Here is a 21,243-nt window from a genome sequence, read left to right as displayed (position 1 = left end):
TATTTAACTTTGGCGCGCTTTATCTCCTTAGTTTGGAAAAATGAAAAATACGTGTCGAGTATTTTTTAATAAGTTAAGACGGACTATTGCTTTTTACCTTACTTTTCCCGGGAAATATGATTACGAATCCCTAGACGTGATCTTAGGGTAACATCATTAGAAACCGCGCATTTTTTCATTGCGTCACATTAAAATATCGATCCCAATCGCGACAAGCTCGTTGTCATTAGAGACGGTCCGGGACGCGACCTTTACCCTTTACAACCATCACATGCATACCAGCCCGTAGCTCACATTTGTGACGAGTTGAGGCTGTGTGAGTGAGCACTAAATAATCACACATTGGTAAAAGCTTTGAGTGTGTGGGTACTGACCTGCATATGTCTGTGTTTAGTGCGTAGAGCGGCTCCTCGGTGTCGATGAAAGGGTGAAATATGCCGGAGTCGGTCCCGTTGATCATGTTGCATACCGTGGGGCTGCCCGTCATGTTGTCGTCGGCGCCCGCCCAGTAAAGCAGCTCCGGCAGGCCGTTGAGAGCCGTAATCCGCCCTAGGTTGAAGTGGTCTTCAATGCCTCTGGCCACTTCCATCAGACTGCCGGGCTTATTGTTTCGCTGTTCAAAAACATGGTCACGTTATTTAACAGCTTACCGCAGAAGAAAAGTTTTTATAAGCTCCTAGCATTTCAATAGCACTCATTAAAAAAACCGGTCGTTTAAGCTACTAACCTACGAGTACATGAAAATGCTACAAGTAAATAATTACGCTAACAATTAAGTAGGTACTAAGATCAATAAGGCTCATTTGAAACAAATACTCGTACCTATACCTACTTGTACATATTTTCGTTAATATTTTCGACAAAGATATTTTTAACTGTTGTACTGTCATGCAAACGATACATGTACGATTGTACCTACATAAATGTGGATAGGTATCACTATTAAAAGTGTTAACGCTCTATTAACAACGTGATATTAAATCGAATCGATATCACATTTATTAGTCTAGGTCCTCTAGGATATTTATCTTAAATCAACTTCCTTTTTACATGAAATATTAATAGAAATGAAATAATATTAGTAATATTACTTCATGCACATACATAGCCCATCACGGAGAAATCTATAGAGTTGTCTTCTTGTACAGCCATGTTTTGTACGCTCTCGCTAAGATCCCTGATGATGCCGCACGCGAGGCCTCCAACGATGCCAGGACCCTCGCACAGCTTGATGCCATCGAAGAGGAGATCCCCTACTCTGATCGCCGCGATCGGAGCGTTCCGGTCGCCGAAGATCCCGTCCATAGCCAGGTTGAGAAGCGGCATTAGCCCGGGCACCAGCTCGCTCGCCGCTTGAAGGACACCCTACAACAAAATGCATCTGTGTGCAGGCTGCACGAGTGTGCAGCGGGGAGGCAGCCGCACACTAGCGCGGCTGTAGTGTGCGTGCCACCCCACGCACACAAGTGTACCCCAGGCCCGGTAGAACCTAGGTCTCCCCGCCCCACCCCAGCCCGCTAGCACAGCGCCCGCTCTTCCACAATCTGTCAATAAACATTACGAGCTTAAATCCAGGCCGCTAGATGCGCCCCGGGCAAACTAAACTGTGTAATATGGGCCATTTCAATTACGAGCCCGGCAGGACATATCTGCTTTGCTTAAAGCAGGTGTCCAGAGGGATTAATTTTACAGTGCACTAATAAATCCTGCTAAGCTACGTAAGGTACAAAAATCAATAAGATGCTATTATAGGTTCGTTATTGACATGGAAAAGGCTGGGCCGGCTTTGAATACTTAACTGAAAAGGAAAATCTATTTTTGTCCAGCCTTCCATCGATCGATATCGCTTTTCAAGATATTTTCCTTTCAGCGGCCCATAAGGGACTCTAAGTCAAATTGTTGTTTTGATAGTAGGTAAGTAATATCACTGAATATTTATAATTTAATTTATATTATAACATTATGTATTAAGTTTATGAAATAAAGCACGAAGCTTGAAAATAAACGCTTAATGGCCTGAGGCAGAGTGAAACATTTAACTTTTATTGCTTATCACAGGGGAAATGGGAAAAACATTTTGTTTCGAACTTGAATCTGAAATGTTTTATGTCGCAAGCAAGCTCTTACTGAGCTAAGGCTCTTACTTCGAGCGCTGAAAAGAGCTGAACATGCTTTTTTCGTTAATTATAAAGTAATTTAACTTATCTTACAACATTTCACTTGCAATTCAAAAGTATCCTCCACATAAAGAAAAATCGGATGCTACTTTGAGTGATTACTTGGATTTCTGAAGACAATCTTTATCGCGCGACACTTGACTAACAACAAGATCGTTTCGATTTTGAAACATTACTATCGTAATTTATTGTCAAATGTTGTTGAAAAAAATATTTTGATACTGCATTACTTCAGTCAAATTTTTTACGCGATATTCAGTCGCCGTTATATCAGCTTTGCTAGATAATTTGATATGATAATTAGAAAATATTAACTAGTTTTCTTTTCGTCTAGTCCTTTTTCTAGGTAAGAATCTTACGGATAAGAAACCCGATCTAATTTATGTTTATCAGGTGATTTACGGTGTTTACGATGTTAATCACCCCAATTATTTGTTACACAAGTTCGATAACAGTCCTACTTGCAACTGTGACCTGATAATTGATATAAATGTGTGACGAACTCAGTGCCGTAACTAGGGCGGTGCCAGCGGTGCCCAGGCACAGGGCGCAGAAATGACCAGACCAGTATCTAGTTTTGTTTCATGCACGCTNAGAAGGTTACTTTTTATTCAAAAAGGTTACATTTTTTTATATTTCTCGCACCGGGCGCATAAAAGACTAGTTACGGCACTGGACGAACTGTGTCCAACTGATAAATCCACCCTGATTTCATCAAGCCAGTTTTACTGAATCTAAATATACAAGGGTGACTGACTGACATAGTGATCTATTGCAACGCATAGCCTAAACCACTGGACGGATCGGGCTGAAATTTGGCATGCAGGTAGATGTTATGACGTAGGCATCCGCTAAGAAAAGATTTTACGAAACTCCACCCCTAAGGGGGTAAAACGGGATCCACGTGTACGAAGTCGCGGGCGGCCGCTAGTTTAGTATAAGAGCAGCTGTGACAAAAAACCATTGTTTGCTGTCATAATAGAAAATAATTTAGTTATTTTTTATGAACAGAGCATTAGCTAGCTGTACATCATGTACATGATGATAATGCACATGTCCATGAGGCTAAGTGCGGTATTCGATTGCCCTGCAAAACTAAACTAGCTGTAATAGGCTAGTTGCCTAAAAAAATTTTTTTAGTCCGTAATATTTAATATCAAAAAATTTTGGACACATATATTTTTATTTGTCAATCTAACAAATAATTACATAGTTATGGTGCGTTGAAGTTGCGCACGACGTCACAACGTGCGGCATTTTTAAGCAAGCGTTGACGTCACGGGCCTCTTCTTATGAACTTTGGGGCGCTTTATCTCTTGAAATTTTCATTAGTTTGAAAAAGTGAAAAATACGTATAGAGTATTTTTTGATAAGTTAACTGACGGACTAATTAAAACTCTTGCTTTTTGACCCAGGCAACATCCCCATTAATTACGAAATACATTTTTTATTTTAATCATTGTAAATTAATAACAAAATATTTTCCTTTATTAGCAACAGGTGACAGCAAGTAGTGACAGCCCTTAAAACTAGGTTTACTAAAACTCGCTTATTTGTGAAATCCACCCATGGGTTAGCGTGTAAGTAACGTCATTCTATTACACAATGACCCAGCGTTAGTGCATCCACTACGGCCTGTTATTCCATCGTGGATAATAATCTGTCAGGGCTTGACAAATGAATCAAATGATTATCCACTTTGTTCACCTGGGTTATATCACCTGGGTGAACAAAGTGGACAGTGGACAACTTCAGTTATCAGATCCGAAGACCTGGGTGAATTAATTCTTAGGCGAACAAAGGCGACCGTTTTAGTCAAATTAATATCAACCTGAGTGATACGTGTGAAGTGGTTCCGAGGCGGAATAAGAACACTATCTTACTTTAACTTTGACAAACGTCAAAAATTTGTCAAACTCCATACAAAAAACACCGGTTATCGTTATAGTTACGGTCAAAGTTAGTTTATCAGCTTTAAAATTCCACCCCAGGTGAACAAAGTGGAATAAACCTTGACAAATGCCAGCGACCGTGCGGCGGGCCACGGTAATGGGCAAACACGTAGGGGTTAATAGGTGTCCACTACCGTGTCATTCATTACTTACTCCCTTGCCTCACTCGATTAGTCTTAGCGTGTGTTCACACGCTAGCTTAATGGAGCACAATGTGAATGAAATTGGTGATGACCAGTTTCACGGCCAGTCTGAAGATCAGCGCTGAGCTTGTAGCTCAGCATTATGCAGAGACTGGCGCCTTTTGCTACAAAATTGTAACGAGGCAATGAGGTCTCACAGTACGCGTGAACGCACATAGTGACATGCGAACCAATCACAGAGCTCTATTTAAGGCTGTGCGTTCGATTTGTTGCTTCACTTAAGCAAGCATCGTTTGTGAATACGGGCGTTAGTGTAGCAATAAGGATAATTATTTCATTTTCATTAATGCTAGTGACTTTATCTCCCGCAACCGCAATACTGTATTTGATGATGAAGTTAGATTTAAAATATTGAAGACGGAATAGGCGAGGTACGTCAAATATTGACACAAATACATTAGAGCAAAAACGTATGCTTAGCTGCCAAAACACCCATTTTTCACATGCGTGTAAATACCATTTTCATTAGGTAGTTCTAGCTAGTATTTTATTGCACCTTTTATGAAGTTAATACAAGTGAGGCATAAATTATATTTCAAATAGTCCATGGAATATTTGCCAAAGTCATGATGTTAAAAATTACAACGAAATTAACGTATTTTTATATACCTAGAGTTCCTTAATGAAGAATATGTACGCGCCCTAACCAATAACGATGTCACTTGCGTGTTAAAAGAAATTGATCATGCTTTCTTAGCATACCTTTTTCATTTTACTATTAAGTCTTGTAGGCTAAAGACACGGGTACACTCCCTTTGGTGTTGTGCAGGTCAGGGGAAGAAATCAAGGAATAGAACTGAAGACACTTAATTGGGTCGGACGAAGGCCCGGGGACCGTCTGCAAACTGGGTCAGTCCTTCTGATTGGACGCATTGAAATGTATGATTCGTGCTGAGGATATTTTATAGAGGCAAATAATAGTTTGAGATTACAGTATTCAATTTCGGACCTAATTTTTGTATAAAAATAACCTTAATTGGGTTATGATTTTACTGGAAAGTTTCAAAACATGCAATTACAAGTTCCTGTTTACATTGCCATATATTGATATAATTTGGACCAATTAACAAACTAATTAATATGCGTGGACTTAGTTGTCATACGAAATCGGCAAAGATACTGAGTGCGAGGAGAAATTGAAGTGATCCTTTAAGGATTTCTACTTTATTTTTTAAGGTTGTAGGGCTAACAATAGTACCTGCTTAGTATATTAATTGAATAGAACATCGGATATGCGCCTGCAGGCTACCCAGTGCAATCACTAATTGGTTTATTCGAGCGCCAGATTTTCTCGGAAAATCTGATCCCGTAGGCTTCGGCCTACATTTCAGCCTTCGGCTTGGTTTTTCAGGGAAATGCAAGCTACAAGCCTGCCTGTAGTGTTTAATTTGATTTGGATTATGAAACAGTATGTACGGGAGATTAGGTACAGTAGGGATGTTTCCTGGGTAAAAAAGCATAGTTTTAATTAGTCCGTCAGTTAGCTTAACAAAAAAGGCCCGTGACGTCGCGCGGAACTTCAATGCACTATAACTTTGTAATTATTTGTTTAATTGACAATTAAAAATATATGTGTGCAATATTTTTTTATATTAAAATTGACGGACTAATAAAGTTTTTTAGGAAACTAGCCTGTTGTGACTATTCGTTGTAATGTTGCTCGATAGGTGAGAGGTGTATGGGAAGCGGGCAACAAGATAGTAAGGCTAAGACAAGATAAGACAAATTCATATGTCTTCTTGTACCTCTCACCTACCGAGCATTGTTCGATAATATTCGAGTCGTTACAGTCGTACCCAGTCTACCCTACGTGACAATATTAATATTATTATATACATACAATATTCTGATAATCTAAATTAATAACGAGAGGGACATTGTTTAAAGGCATAGGTAAGTTGCACAGACAAAAGCACTGAAGCTTAACTTTCAGGCATTTTGATGTTTGAGTTTTGCAACAAAAATGCAGTTTGATGAGCTGCTAACTACGTTTACAAAAGATAAAAAAGGAGAGAGAAAATCTCAATATTGGAAACACGATACAAAAATCGTTTCCCCTGCGGCGTACAGCATCATCGACTGCGGAAAATACCTGCGAGTATATACAGGGTGTCCCATAAAGAGCGTGCCAAACTTTAGGAAATGTTTTTTAGAATTCCCAATTTTGAGCCTATCTCTTGTTGCTGTGTGTACAAATGACTAGATATTTTTCAAGACGAACAAGACAATTATCTGCTTATTTATACACGCAGCAACAACCGATAGGCTCAAAATTGAGAGTTTAAAAATACATAAAAAAACGTATCTCTGAAATGGTGATATTTTTATTAAAATATTTTTTTTGTATAGATGCTAGATGGTCAATGGTCATCCAAGTCTTTCATCTCCTTAATTTCGGCACGCTCTTTATGGGTCACTCTGTATTTTGTAAGCTCGAACGTACCGAGGGGTGTACAACAGTAGAGCCTCGGCCCTCTCTTAATTGGCGTAATTGCTTCACCGGACCAATTATCTTTCAGTTTATTAATTGCTATCTAAAGCGTATCATCGGAAGCTTGCTGTGCGGGTATGCACGGATGAATTTAATTAATTTATCTGCTAACCATTTCTTGTTTCATTATTCTTATTTTTATGGAAGCTTCTGTCAACTGGCACTACAAAATTGTACCTACTCGTGATTTCTGATTCTTTCGCCCGTATTCACAAACGATGCTTGCTTAAGTTAAGCAGTAAATCGAACGCACAGCGAGGAATAGAGCTCTGTGATAGGTTCATGTGTCAGCCTGTGCGTCCACGCGCACTGTGAGACCTCATAGTAATGTTTGTGAATACGGGCGTTTGTTTCCTTATCAAACAAGTCTAGAGTAGAAGAAAAAGTTTTTTTTAGTAGAGAATTGTAAGTTATATCACAGAATAATAATAATAAGTGTAGTAATATTAAATATGGTCCCGTTAAAACACATACTTAGTAGACGAAGACGTCGGCAAAAGATAGTGATTTTTAATAAAGTAATGTTTTAAGCATTATATTTTATGAGTAACATAAATCATGTGATATTAAACGTTATTATAGGCCTTAGATAAAGAATTAGGTAAATTGCAAATTCTTCATTGGAGGGCATTGCTATCAAAAATACTGTACTACTTAATTTATTTAACTGATAACATAATACATCTATGATAGTGTTCTAAACCACGAGGATGTAGCTGACTAGCTATTACCCACTTTCCAAAAAATATTTGAAGGCAATGTCGGCTTACCTATAAAAACATTAATTTATTGATGTAGATTGCTAAGCATAAGTATCTAATTACTAACTAAGTATAAAACAATATCTTAAATCGTAAATATTTCAGCCTTAGATACAGCCTTTTAAATGATATTATGTTATGTAACACGTTCAGATTAAATACCAATAGACGAGAGAGCATAACGAGTATACGTATGTAGTTGTTGCGATTCACGAAGGCGAGTGAGTTTTAGATGTGTGGTGGCTCGCTCTGTTTGTTTTTTTCAAAAGTTTTGATAGACATTGCATTATCGTTATGTGCATGTACACGTACACACAAGTAAAGCTCACTCGCCTTCGTTGAGTATGTCCAGACCAGACCAGCTTGTGATGAGTCACTGTATGTGATGTCAACTAAAACGGCAATAGCTTAATGATTTGTCACCCTGGATGGGCTCTGCGGTCTGCGGTCAGGTCAAAGTGAACGCATCCCGCATCTAATCATCTAATCCCGAAACTTTCGGACATTTTGTATTGATGCGATCTGACAGTGCGGGCACAAAGAACGCAAACTGACAGGTATAATATGCTGCGGTCATTTGACCTGACCGCAAACTACAGGACGCATCCAGTGTGAGAAATACTTTGATAAATAAAGGGATGTTGTGCAAATAGTTATTTACGAGTTTGATTGCCCTGCGTTACATTATCGCAATATTAAAATCGGTCAAAGCGAGCGGGGCATTCGTGTGTGCTCCATGTTTATTTAGCCTTTTTTGGCGACTTCACCGTGGGCCATCGAACGACATCAAAGGGCGCCATCATACTCATTTGGGGAATAAAAATACGAGTTAATATGGAAACGCAATTATGTATTTTGCAATTATACTTACCTACAGAAATCTATTTATCTATTATGAGATTGCTAGAGGCTTCGTCCGCGTGGTCTTTGTCTCAGTAATTATTTGCTATTAACACTTTTCTTTTAACAGTTAGATTCTTAGCATGAGCATAAATTCGATTATTCATAAGTTCATTTTAAAACTTACATTCCTAATTTCAGAATTATATTCCTACTTAATATTCGAAGGGTTGAAGAAAATTTTTACAAAGTGAAACAACATTGTTACCAGCATCTTATTACCCTTCGTATCTTACAAAGGAATTTAAGATTAAGGAAATACTAATTACTTACGCACTTAGCATTCTACTAAAAGAACGCAAGCTTGAGGAAATACCTACCTGTAGAGGCTTTGATCCTATAAAGGTCGGGGATGCAAGAGAAATGAGCGTTGTTTTTCCTAAAAGAATTTTATTATTTTTATTAAATACCTAAACCTAATCCCCTTGTTCCTTAGGCAATAGCGCGTTTCTAGAAAAGAGAAGTGAGCCGTCTACTTTCAATGCTGATTATTTTCTTTGTCGTCAAACAAAGGCTTTGTTCATCCTTTATTAAAAGAAACCTGACCCATTAAGTTTAAAATGTTTGACGACGTAGAATCCGGTATTCTTTAAAAAAAACTAAAGTTCGTCTTAAGCCGCAAAGTCTTTAGGACTCTGGTCCGGTTCGCTATACAAGCATTTCAGGTATTTTCATATAAATACCTAGTGAACAATAAAACAATTAAATAGTATTACAAAATTATACAAATACCCCAAAAACCTACCACTACGTACGAGTACAAGCAGGATAACTGGCTTTGTTAGTTTATGGCATAACCAAAACCACCACATTAGCAATAGATTTCATTAATGTACGAACTCGCGGTGCAACAGTCTTTGAAACAATTTTGGTAATAAGATGATCTGTATAGCCACAAGCTTGATGTTCGCTCGACACAAATTAATTTTGTTATTCAAATAGATAACTAATCATAAACTGCACACGTAATCAGTACACCTGCCTCAGTGCCGACGTACTCAATGTTTAGATAGGTAGTGAAAACTTATCAATCCTCAAAATCCTCTTATCAGAAAGATTGTGTAAATTCTTCCAATATTTTCATAATTATAGATCGGTAGGTATAATCGAGTTCATAAAAATATTGTTAGGCCGTTTTAACGATCATATTATACATATTTCAATACCAACTCAAACATCACTAAAATTAATCATATAAACTGTTCGCAGCGCACTATTGACTTGGGCACTGCCAATATTATACAGGGTGTTAGGTAAATGGATATATGAGCCAAGAGTTATTCTCGGATAAAAGTTTGATCGAATCGGACCTTAGTTTTGTTATGGGATAATAGTTATGTCAGATTTTGGGATCCGGAGCACAGCTATTCGTAAATTAAATTGTATCGATTTATTTTTAACTAGGTTCGCAAATAAACATTACAAATTAAAGATGTTTTTATAAATAGTAATATCAAAAAGGATAAGTAGGTAAGTATAGCGCATGAATTTCCTACCTAATACTGCTCAATACTCAACACTTAATAGTACATTTAGGTGCTAATACCCACTTGCAGCAACTTGATTGGCAGCGCCGCAGAATCACCCCTTTCCTCGGAGACTTGAGAGGCACTACAGATCAGAGTTCATTGGGCAAGAAATGATCGATTTAATGTAGTTTTCAAACGAATGACAGATTTAAGTGAGAAAAGGAACATGCAATGCACATGCAAAATTATTATAAAGTCAAATTAAGTAATAGGGTAGGTACAATATACCCAACTTTGACCTTAACTATGACGATAACCGGTGTTTTTTGTATGGTGTTTAACAGATTTTTGACGTTGGTCAAAGTTAAAGTAAGATGGTTGCAACCCAGCCTTAGCAGTGTATAACGACAGCTTCTATTTAACTTTGTATACCTATCCACATTCTAATCAGCAATACAGTAACTGTTATTTGCCATGCTTTTGGATTTAATTGAAAAACAATTTTAGAAAAACGCTGTTGGCTTTTCTTAGAAAATAAATAAATAAATTGAGTAAAGCTCACGACGTGTGAGTGGCGGTGGCAAATGAAAAGCCAATTTATTAGCGTTGAAAGAGAATTCTAAACGGAAAATGGTGGTAAGAGCTCATTTAGTTTTTCCATTAGTTTATTAGCTATTAGGTTAAATCACTGTCAATGATGCGTTTATTGAAAGTACGAGTATACAATGAAACGCTCTAGCTTGAGCTCGCTCTAACTTCATTGTGATTGCCGACGCTCTGAAAATTTCATTTATTAGGCTTAAAGAGGTTTCTTAGCGGAAAATGGCGGTAAAAGCTATTCAATTTTTCCATTAGCCTATTAGACCTAATAGACTAACGGAAAATACGTTTATTGGCAGTTGCACGGTTTTGTAATTTGCGTTCTGAAACGTTTAGATTCTTTTTGAAATAGAAGTTTTTTTTTCTTTGTACGGTTTGGAGTAATACATACTTATCTATTCTAGATAAGTTTGTAGCTTTTACTACATCAATCGCCAAAGCAAACCTTGTAACATGTACATTTCCATAGTGATTTTCTAAGAGCAAAATGTTATACTTATTTTCTAAGAACATACTCGTACTTTGCAATTAAAAAAAAATTTTGGACAATTTCACACAGCGCCTGCTGGCCCCAAAGTAAGCAACTTAGATACTTTTTAAATACATACATATTAACACCCAGACCCGTCAGAGAAATTAAAATTTATCATTCAAATTTCCGCCCGGCTGGAAATCGAACCCGGGACCTCTCAGCATAGACTCCGTTCTGAACCACTTCATAAAATGGCCGACTATTGTATCTATCCTACCTTTCAATACGAAGACACGGTTTAATGCATAAAGTTAATATTCCTTCTTCTAGGTATATTAACTTCATGGTTCAATAACCGTAAGTATTCAAGATAAATAACAAGCTAGTTATTCTGATTCGCTTTCCTTTACTTTCCTTGTAGAATTTTCCACTTAACGACGTGATTATCTTGGATATTCAACTATGTAAGATAGTCTAGAAAACACGCTGTAATTTTCCGATAGCTAAAGTTGTAAATAAAAATTTATAGTTATCGATATTTCATTATTCGATACATCAGTAAACTAGTAACTTTGATTTGTGTTGTTCATAGAGACGTGAGCTCTAATATTACGAATGTTACATTGTGTGAGTAATCGAATGCTGATCCCAAATTCCAATTCAAATTCAAATGTTTTTATTCATAATCAGGTGTTTTTTAACCAGAATTGTGAATGTTGTGAACTCGATGTCGATAAATAAAACTCTACATCTCTATTACAACATTTTATATTTATTATAACCGTGTCTTCAATCATTGATTTGCTTCTATTCAGAAAGCGACGTTCGGAAAAATACAGCCAATAAGTACCTAGTCTCTGATTAATCTATTGAATCTGATTTAAGCTTTTGCACGGGTTCTCTTCATTTTTTATAAGAAATATGATTGGAAAGGTATTTTGCCGTCTTCAATTTCATTCCCTTTAATCCTTGAGGTAATTTAAATAAGTAGGTATCTGCTTTCCTTTGATATCTGTAGTTCTGTGGGCACAATGAGTAACAAATTGTAGGTACACCCAAGGTAAACTAAATTTCAGTAGGGACACTATCATTATTAAAAGTGAAAGGTAGGTAAAACTTACTCATCACGAAATCTCAGAAACTATAACACCTACAAACTTTAAATTTGGCAGGTAAGTTCCTTATAGGGTGTAGCCATCCGCTAAGAAAGGATTTTACGAAACTCCATCTCTAAGAGGATAAAACGCGGTCCACGCATACGAAGTCGCGGGCGGCCGCTAGTTCAGTATAATCGATATTTCAATATCTACCAGCAGGTTTCTAAACATACATTCAACAGACTGAGTCTTTAGAAGCGATATTCGCCAAAGGCCATTCTTGTAGGTGTCTGTGTGTCGTATTGAGGAGTCAGAGCGCCTGACAAGGGATTACATAAAATCCTCGTCTGCATTGATGGGGGCTACAGTTTGTACGGAGAATTCAGCGCTTGCACGGATAAAGTAAAGCGGACAAAGTGCACCATTTTTAGGGTTCCGTACGTTTAAAACTCCTCTGTCTATCTGTCTAAATAAGTTGACTGCTGAAATTGGTTCAGAAAAAGGTATTTATAATGCTTAATAAGATAATTTAAACAGAAACGAGGAGCCTCCAACGAAGGTATGATCACGAAAGTATAGTAGTTACATAGCTCAACTTGTGCGTTGGTACGGGACCCTTCATGGGTGTTCGACTCGTGCTTGGCCGGTTTTAATAGGAACAGCTTTACTCCGATCATCGTCAGACTGAGGAGGTTTTGAGGACCTAATTAGTAGCTAACGAGGAGAGTGTAATCTCCAGCCCGATTCTTATAAGCCTTTACCTGGAAAAATGGACACTTCAATAGGTACGCTTTAAGCTGCTATTGATGCAACGTGGTTCAGAATTGGAGATTTTGTATTTTCTGGCAATGATCAAAAAGAAAAGTTTTTTACTCAATCGCCGATTTACTCAATTACTGTTACACAATTGACGTAAAGTACCTACATTTTTAAGTAGGTAATGTGGAGACATTATTAGACAAAATTTCAAAATAGCTTTTATCGAAAGCTCCTTTTACACAAAATGATATAATGTAGGAACAGTAAGTCAGTACGAGTATATGGAAAGTTTTTTTTTTATGAAATTCAGACGGAAGCTTAGATAGTAAGAGCATATCAATTGTCTTTCGCATAGCAACACAAAGATCAGATCAAGTAACTCGCTCTCAGCCAAATGTAAAACCTATGCCAGCATGAGACGAAATATAACACTTTAAATACGATGCGATTTGTATTGTAACAAAATAAATGAAAGAGCCAAAGTGGGTCCATAAGGTAGCTTTTTTAAAAGCCCTAAAGTATGGTCATGTTGTTTTATTTTTTACTGTTATGAAATGGACAATACATTTTATTTTGTGCGGTATTTATTTTAATTGATAGCTTAAAGTGATCAACCCTCTTCTGTATGCTTTCCCATTGAAATGAGAGGTCTAGATTGATTGGAAACAATTATCGTGCATAAAAAAATTACAGGCGCAACTAGGAGTTGCAAGAAAAACAATGGCGAAATATTAATAATTGGACGCTACGCCTCTGAATACACAAAAAAAAATTATTTTCTCTTCGCGATCGTTTTACCTCATTAATTTTTGGATGTTATTGCTTCGAAAAACATTAATTGGTTTCAAATTAACATGTGGGGGAGGGAGGCTTCCCGAAGCTGTACGTAAAAAATTCGCATTTTCAGTAGTGAAAATAACGAAACAATAAAAGCCATATTTTTAAAGGTTTTTTTCAGTGCACTTTGTTCTTATCAAAGCTGTAAATTATAGCTGAAATTATCGACGTATTGACGTCTTTTCTAACATATTGTACAGTCAGTTTCAAAAATAGAAACTCATGAATACACCGTAAGCTTCCGATCGCGTGATCACTTGAAAGTTGGTTCACCTGTAATGCATCATTGATCAGATCAAGAGTGGACGATCGTACACAAATGCCAACATACACGACGGTATATCGAACAAGTACGAGTACCTACCTACTTTAACAACAGCCTACAAGTACACTCAAAGGCAATTGAAGCATCATCATCTTAACTGTGATGCGCTTTAATGCTTTTTCGTTTGGTCTTTTGTTTCTTACATTGTCTTTCTTGACATTAGGCCCGGTTTCCGCCAAAGCGGAGCGATGCGGAGATGATAGATGTGCGGCGAAACTTTTTCCACAAGCGGAGCGGAGATTGAGCGGAGAAGAGTGGTGCGGTGCGGAAACGAGAGATGTAAGTATGTGCTGTGCGTAGCTGTCAGCTGTCAGTTTATTGCTATCTATGAAATGGTAAGAAGCTCATTTCTTGAAATCGTATTTTGACTTAAAAGTAACACTGAATTTAATCTGGTTTACGGTCACAAGCAGTAAAATTCGTGTGGAAACCTGGAGAGATGCAGCAATTATGGACTGTAATGCAACAGCTGTCCGGCATGACTAATGGCCACAGTCAAATTAAAATGAAAAGGCATATTACCGTGTACCTACCTACCTGAATTACCAGTAAAATATCAAACGAGATTTAATACTAACTTCAAAAGTGTGTTTTTTGTAAATCTTTCAACGTAGCTTCCTTCAATCTCTTGTAACGTAGGTACCTAAGTTTTATTTTTGGTGCAAAACACTCATTTTCTAAGTTTTCTAAGTATATTATAAAATGAATCGCAAAATGTGTTGGTAAGCGCATAACTCAATAACGCCTGGAGCAATTTTACCAATTCTTTTTTTTAATGTTCGTTGAAATCCAAGGATGGTTTTTACGGCGAGAAAAAATCGAATGATTTCTGAGGAAAATTCAATCCCTAGGGTGTAAAACGGGGTCCACGCGTACGAAGTCGCGGGCGGCCGCTAGTTATATATAATTAAGATGCCACAGTTATTTCCATTTCAAAACTAATTCTAACTTGTACATTAATTTGTACGAACCGTTAGTCGCAAAGGGAGTAATTATAGTACCTACAGGTGGGAATTTCGTTATTTTGAAGTCTAAATTATTATTTTATTTTATTTTGATTTATTTGTAGTACCTACGCTATAGTGTTAATGTTTTTTTAAAGTAAATTGTGATTCATAACGCTGACTGTACTCGATAAAGTAGTTTAAAAGTCAAAGTCCAGGGCGGGGGGCGCGACAAATCAACTCAGTACTGAAAAGAAGTCGGTTAAAAAAAAGAGTCTGCTTTTGTACAGCAAACATAGTGAAGATTTCAGGCAAAACATAATGTTTTACTGATTAGTCCAGACTCCAAACAAACACGTTGTTTTCCAAGCAAAAGTAAGACTACTTTACGTCCCACTGCATGACACAGTAAGGATTGGTGAAGGGGTGAGTAAAAAGGTGTGTGATAACCTCATTTTCAAATGTTATACAACCGTTTTAAGGCTTCTGAATAGGCTTATGACTAATGCCACGTGATATTACTCGTAGCTGAGACCAAATGAGATGAGATGAGATGTTTCAACGAAAAATGCTACTAAATATGAAAGGAATGATCACATCTACTTATTCCCGGCAGATTCTTCATCTTTCGTGTTAGCAAGGCCTTAATTTGATTTATCAAGTATATTAGAGAGACTTAACCCTAACGACCCATGCAATAAAATTACAGGGTGTAATTTTAAACAGAATATACACTCAACATCAAATAAACCGCACCTTCCGCGACGCGAACTTTAAAGATTTTCTTCTGACACAATCATGTTACCCCAACAATTTTGGTGTTATTTGAAAGCCCAATAAATATCCTTAAAGAAAAAAACATTTCATTTTTAAATAAATGATTAACATATACCATAAATGTGACTTGAAAATAGATCTCACTTTGGGCTCACCTCTGGGATCAATTAGACCAATTTTTATGGTTATAAAACCAAATAAAGATCTCACGTGTCCTCTTTAACAGATGGATAGCGATTAATCCCAACTTAACAGTTTTATAGTCATAAAAAATGGCTATAGCGTAACTACTTATTTTTTGAAGAAGTTACTCTGGATCCTTCTAAAGACACATTTTTGGGGTAAAAACCTTTCCTTTAATGAAATGAAGTTTAGAACTAGGCTTTCAAATGGTACCAATATTGGTGGGAAGTGGGGATGCATACGTTTGATAAGTGCTTGTCGCGGGAGGTGCGATTTATTTGATGCCGAGTGTAGTTGGTAGATTCCCGGGGGTGACAAGCAAATTTTTGGAAATCTTTGAATGCAGTTCTATTTCATTTCAAAATAAAGGAATGATTTCTTTAAGTAAAATTGTCCATCTACAGTATTGAAAATACTTTCCCTCCAGGAGGCATTAGAAAATTCCACCATCACAATCATATCACTGCTGCAGTTATTGAGAAATTAACAATAATAATCTTAATATGAAATAATAGTAGTCTACTTAAATAGGTACATAAAATACTTACGTGGTATGCAATGTTGGTGACGTGCACCAAATCGTCGTCGGAGTACGGGAACGAGGCTTCAGGATCGAATTCGAATCGGCTCAGCAATCTGTAGCGCAGCACATCCTCCTCCATGCCTTCCACCTCTCTGCCATGATACATCCTGGGGAGCATACGTCTCTAAATAAAAAAAAATGTAAATATCTTTGGACAATTTCACACAGCGCTATCTAGCCCCAAAGTAAGCAATTAATATGCTGGTGTTATGGCTAGCTTAACGGATATACTACATATACATATTAAATACATACATAATTATACATAGTACCTAACACCCAGACCCGTCACAGAAATTAAAATTCATCATTTCAATTTCTGCCCGGCCGGGAATCGAACCCGGGACCTCTCGGCATAGTAGGTCCGTTTTAGAACTACTACACCAAACATAGAAATAAACGCAGAATTGACGGCCGATGGAGCAGCAAGGTTCTGGAGTGAAGGCCACGTACCGGAGAGCGCAGCGTAGGACGTCCAACCACAAGGTGTACCGACGACCTTAAAAAGGTAGAAGGAAAGCGCTGGATGCAAGCCGCTATTGGTAGCGGCCGATCGTTATGGAAATCATCGGGGGAGGCCTACGTTCCACTGTAGACGTAGAAGAAAAAACTGGGAAACATTATTTTTGAGCAAAGTGTATTGTGAAGACACCTTCAAAAGAGAAGATTTCTGATGGAAAGAACTCCCATATACTCTTGTATTTTTATTACAACCGTCTTGCTTCTTGTTTCCCCTGCCTACTACAAAATGTAAATGCGCGCGGTAAGCGTAGAAACAATTTTCCTGTCATTTTAGGTGCCGTGCTTGAGCGCGGCCCAGAGGCAGCATTTATCTAGCTGTGACGTCAGTGAACAAGCTAAATGCCGCCGAAGCTTGAGGTTTAGTTCAATTTCTAAGCTCCTGGATATGGTAAATCAATAGCCCAATCTTGGGAAAAATAAGACTCGTAAATTGTCAACTATGTAGTACCTACTCACTCGTTTTTCTTTAATGTATAATACTGACTGACTATGGTTAGGAGAACTCTTATGTACCTGAAAAGCAAGCTTAATTTAAAGTAGTAACTACCTTTATTGCTTTGAAATCAATATCTAGTATAAGATCGAAGCAATTAAAAGTTTCATTTCGCTCATTAGTTGAATTTCCTACACGTTTTGCTGCAACTTTCCTTTGTGTGTTTCTTAATATAATTTCTTCAGCATTCGATATATTGATACGTGATCGCATTTCTATCATGTGATATAGTTATCATCCTTAATGAAGTAGCAAACTATTAGTTGTAATGTGATATTATAATCTAATTGAATCGAAAACACAACAATAATTTTGGGTCTTAAAAAGTCAGCTATTTAAAATTACCATTTTTCTGAAATATTATTGTGTGAAATCAACCGCCTTTGCACTTTCAACAACTTACCATCAACAATATGCCAACTCGATAAACGCCGGTATACAGAAATAATTAACAGTTTCGGACATGTTTTAGCGAACACAAAACACTGCACAACAGACCGAATGTCATCCGTCCGTCTCGTTTACCCCCAGCCCAGACACCCCTGCCGGAACTCGCACTCAAAGCGAATTTTCCGGATTGTTACAGGCTTAGTGGCGATTGGTATGTAGTTATGGTCAACCTTATGGCCTGGCATTAAGGCTGAAATAAATCAAAACCCAGTGCTGTTTCAAATTTGCTAGCACCATGCTGACTGAAGTTTGATAACTCCGCATAATATCAATATAACACAATATCCCGGCACCCTTCATTTTCGCTTGTATTGTGAAGTCTGTGATAGCAAAGGGTTATTAACAGACTCATTCAGTGTAGCGGAGTTTATGAAAGCGAATGTAGCTACTCTTCAATTACGAACAAGTTAGGTATTATACTAAGGCTAGTTTGCACCGAATGTTACTTTAACTTTACCAAACGTCAAAAATCTGTCAAACTCCATAAAAAAAATAACCGGTTATCGTCGAAGTTACGGTCAAAGTTAGGTGGTGCAACTTATCCTAAGAGAAACATTGATTTTGAAAGCGTTACACAAATACTTTAAAATGCGCTCACCAATACCTATCTATTGAAATCTGACTTATTAAACAAACATTATAACCTTCATTATGCTACTAACTACATACCACATTACTCGTACAATAGCCATTATTTCAGCCAGTGCCAGTACACCGAGCACAAAATCACAGATAAAAAAACCTTTCTATTTTAGATTGACAGCGTAAAGCGAGCGATTCCAGTTCCCGCTTCTGTTACAGATCAACGACTGCTTATTCAAAGGACGTGGCGACAGTCGCGCCGAGAGAAACAATATTATGAGTACTGTCCCGAAGGATAATAAGCTGAGGGTCTACTCCTCAAACGGTTACCTCATTATATGCCAGCTCTGTCTTTCATCAACGTTGAGAGAAAGATGGATAGAGTCGAGACCGCGAAAATCATTTGGAGACTTTCAGGTATTAGGGTACTAGAGAGCAATAATGCAGTGGTATTGCTAGCTAAAAATAAGTAACAAGCAGTGATTAAATGAACCAACTGAATATTGGCTCTTGGGAGACAATCGTTTAGTCGTCTTGTATTGTCAACCTGTGCCAGCAATATCGCACGCGTACAAAATCTTGTTAGCGCCGCATTATGTTGTTGCACTCAACCGAGATCTTTCATTTTAAGGGGTTGCGTTTGGTAGAGGGTTTAATGTCATGTTGTTTCTTATGTAGAACTCTACACTGATCATTATAACCATCTGTCTTCTGTCTTTGTGATATTGAATGATTTATAGAAATAGATTTAGATTTATCGTTGCAGGTTTTATATTATTTCAGTAAAATCCATTGCAGCCACGAGGTTGCGCTGTGAGCTTGAGTTATAAGTTATTATTAAGCTCTGCCTACGGTAAAGTTTAGTAAAGTTCTTCAACTTTGTGATGTTCATGATGCCTGATAGGTATTTAGAGTCAATAATAATTTTTAATAATGTTATAAGAATACACTCGTATATTTTTTTAAATGAAGAAACCTCAAACCTCAGAGATTGGTGTTTTCGTGAATTTGTAAATTACGTAGTTTCACGTTACTTAGTTTAGAATTAACCTACTAAGTATTATTTATAAGTAAGTGCCTGTCGACATGAGTTAAGAAATTATAGCTTTAATTAATACCTAAATAATAACTGTTGTGTCCTGTTGTATCTTTTATGCTTCTGGAAGAAAAAAATCTGGTTCTGCGTAGGACGTCCACCCAAAAGGTGGACCGTCGACCTCATAAAGGTAGCGGGAAGGGGCTGGATGCAGGCCGCCTCCAACCGACCATTGTGGAAATCATCGGGGTAGGCCTATGTTCAGCGGTGGACGTCCTATGGTTGAAAATGATGATGATGGTGATGATGAATTTCGTGGTTAATTTCAAACTTACTTATAAGTATACGGCCCCACTTCTGTCAACTCCGGCACAGCTCCTTCGAGAACCTCCTCGGCGTTGCTGATGTTGAACAGCCTGATGCTGAAGCTTAGAGGCATGGGCAGTTGCTTGAACCTCTCGAGCTGTTCTGTGTCGTTCAGCAGTATCACCTCCTGAGATATAGGAATGAATGAAAATGATACGGCGTACGGGAAAACGCAGCGTGGGACCCACAAGGTGGACCGACGTCATCACTAAGGTAGCAGGAACGCGCTGGACGCAGGCCGCTACCAACCTGGCAACATGGAAAGCATTGGGGGAGGCCTATGTTCAGCAGTGGACGATGGCTGAGATAGGAATTAAGTCCATGGTTGAGTTGAGTTAAGATTAATAGCAATGTACAGCAAGTCAGATACGCATTTCGCCAGAAAGGATACAAAATAAGTAACAAGTGCAGAGGCTTTTTACATAGATTAGGCAAATAATTTAGGTTTTTGATTCGCAATGCATAAGTTGTGTTAAAATAAATATTTGATCATGGGGGTCTCAAAACTACCACACTATGATGTCTATGATCAACATACTCTAGTTACCAATATTTTTAATAAACCGTAGGGATTAAAGCAGTAAGTATGAAGTGTATCACGGTGCAAAATAAAATTATACATTTTTCCAATTACGAGTACTGTAACTAGTAATAATGCTAATATGCATTAAGCTTGATACAGCCTTGTAGATGCTGCTTATAAAGGACTAGATTTATCATTCGAGTAGGTAATTAATGACAACTTTTTTAAGCTGCAAGTCAGCGAACGAGTAGTAGTATGTTGCGATTACGGTTGTCTTAATAATTTAATTTAGTTTATGGCAGTTCCATACTTACGTTAATAATACCATTTTCTACGATGCCGGGTATGACCAAAAACCCAACAATGCTGCTGGCGATCACTAGAGCTGCCCCCAACACCAGCGTCGTAACACCACAAACCATTCCACTGCACATTTTTATTAAATTATTTATTAATTAATTAATTAATCAGCTACCACCACACGTGAACTTAAACCTAATGAAATTAATGATAAGTAGCATTGCGGGTGTTTACGATACCGATAATTTTAATCTCGCTGAATCTTTACTAATTCGTATAAAATGATAACAGGTGTTTAATTGGATTTATGTTTATTTTTATTACTTGGTAAGTAGGAAAGTCACGTTCGTAAAAATGAAGATAGTTACACTAAAGTACGTAATAGTTATTTTCTTATGACTTGATGATAAATTGAGCTCTTTGTTCTTATTATTAAAGTTA

General features: G+C 37.5%; 1 protein-coding gene across 1 annotated transcript; it reads right to left on the bottom strand.

The window, feature by feature from the left end:
* Positions 1–374: 374 nt before the first annotated feature.
* On the bottom strand, positions 375–20,984 carry LOC114352950 (sensory neuron membrane protein 2-like; the record flags this gene model as incomplete). Its single annotated transcript, XM_028304726.1, has 5 exons — positions 20,817–20,984; positions 19,949–20,106; positions 16,496–16,637; positions 1,105–1,365; positions 375–613 (listed from the first exon to the last, which is right to left on the bottom strand). Coding segments are annotated over exons 1-5 (920 nt in total), but the record flags the coding sequence as incomplete, so codon positions are not given.
* Positions 20,985–21,243: the final 259 nt, after the last annotated feature.

Source organism: Ostrinia furnacalis, unplaced genomic scaffold (genome assembly GCF_004193835.3).
Source record: "Ostrinia furnacalis isolate ACB-3 unplaced genomic scaffold, ASM419383v2 OfSCF0155, whole genome shotgun sequence".
Lineage (NCBI taxonomy): Eukaryota > Metazoa > Arthropoda > Insecta > Lepidoptera > Crambidae > Ostrinia > Ostrinia furnacalis.
Note: the sequence above shows the minus strand (reverse complement) of the source record. Positions and strands in the feature narration are given on the sequence as shown.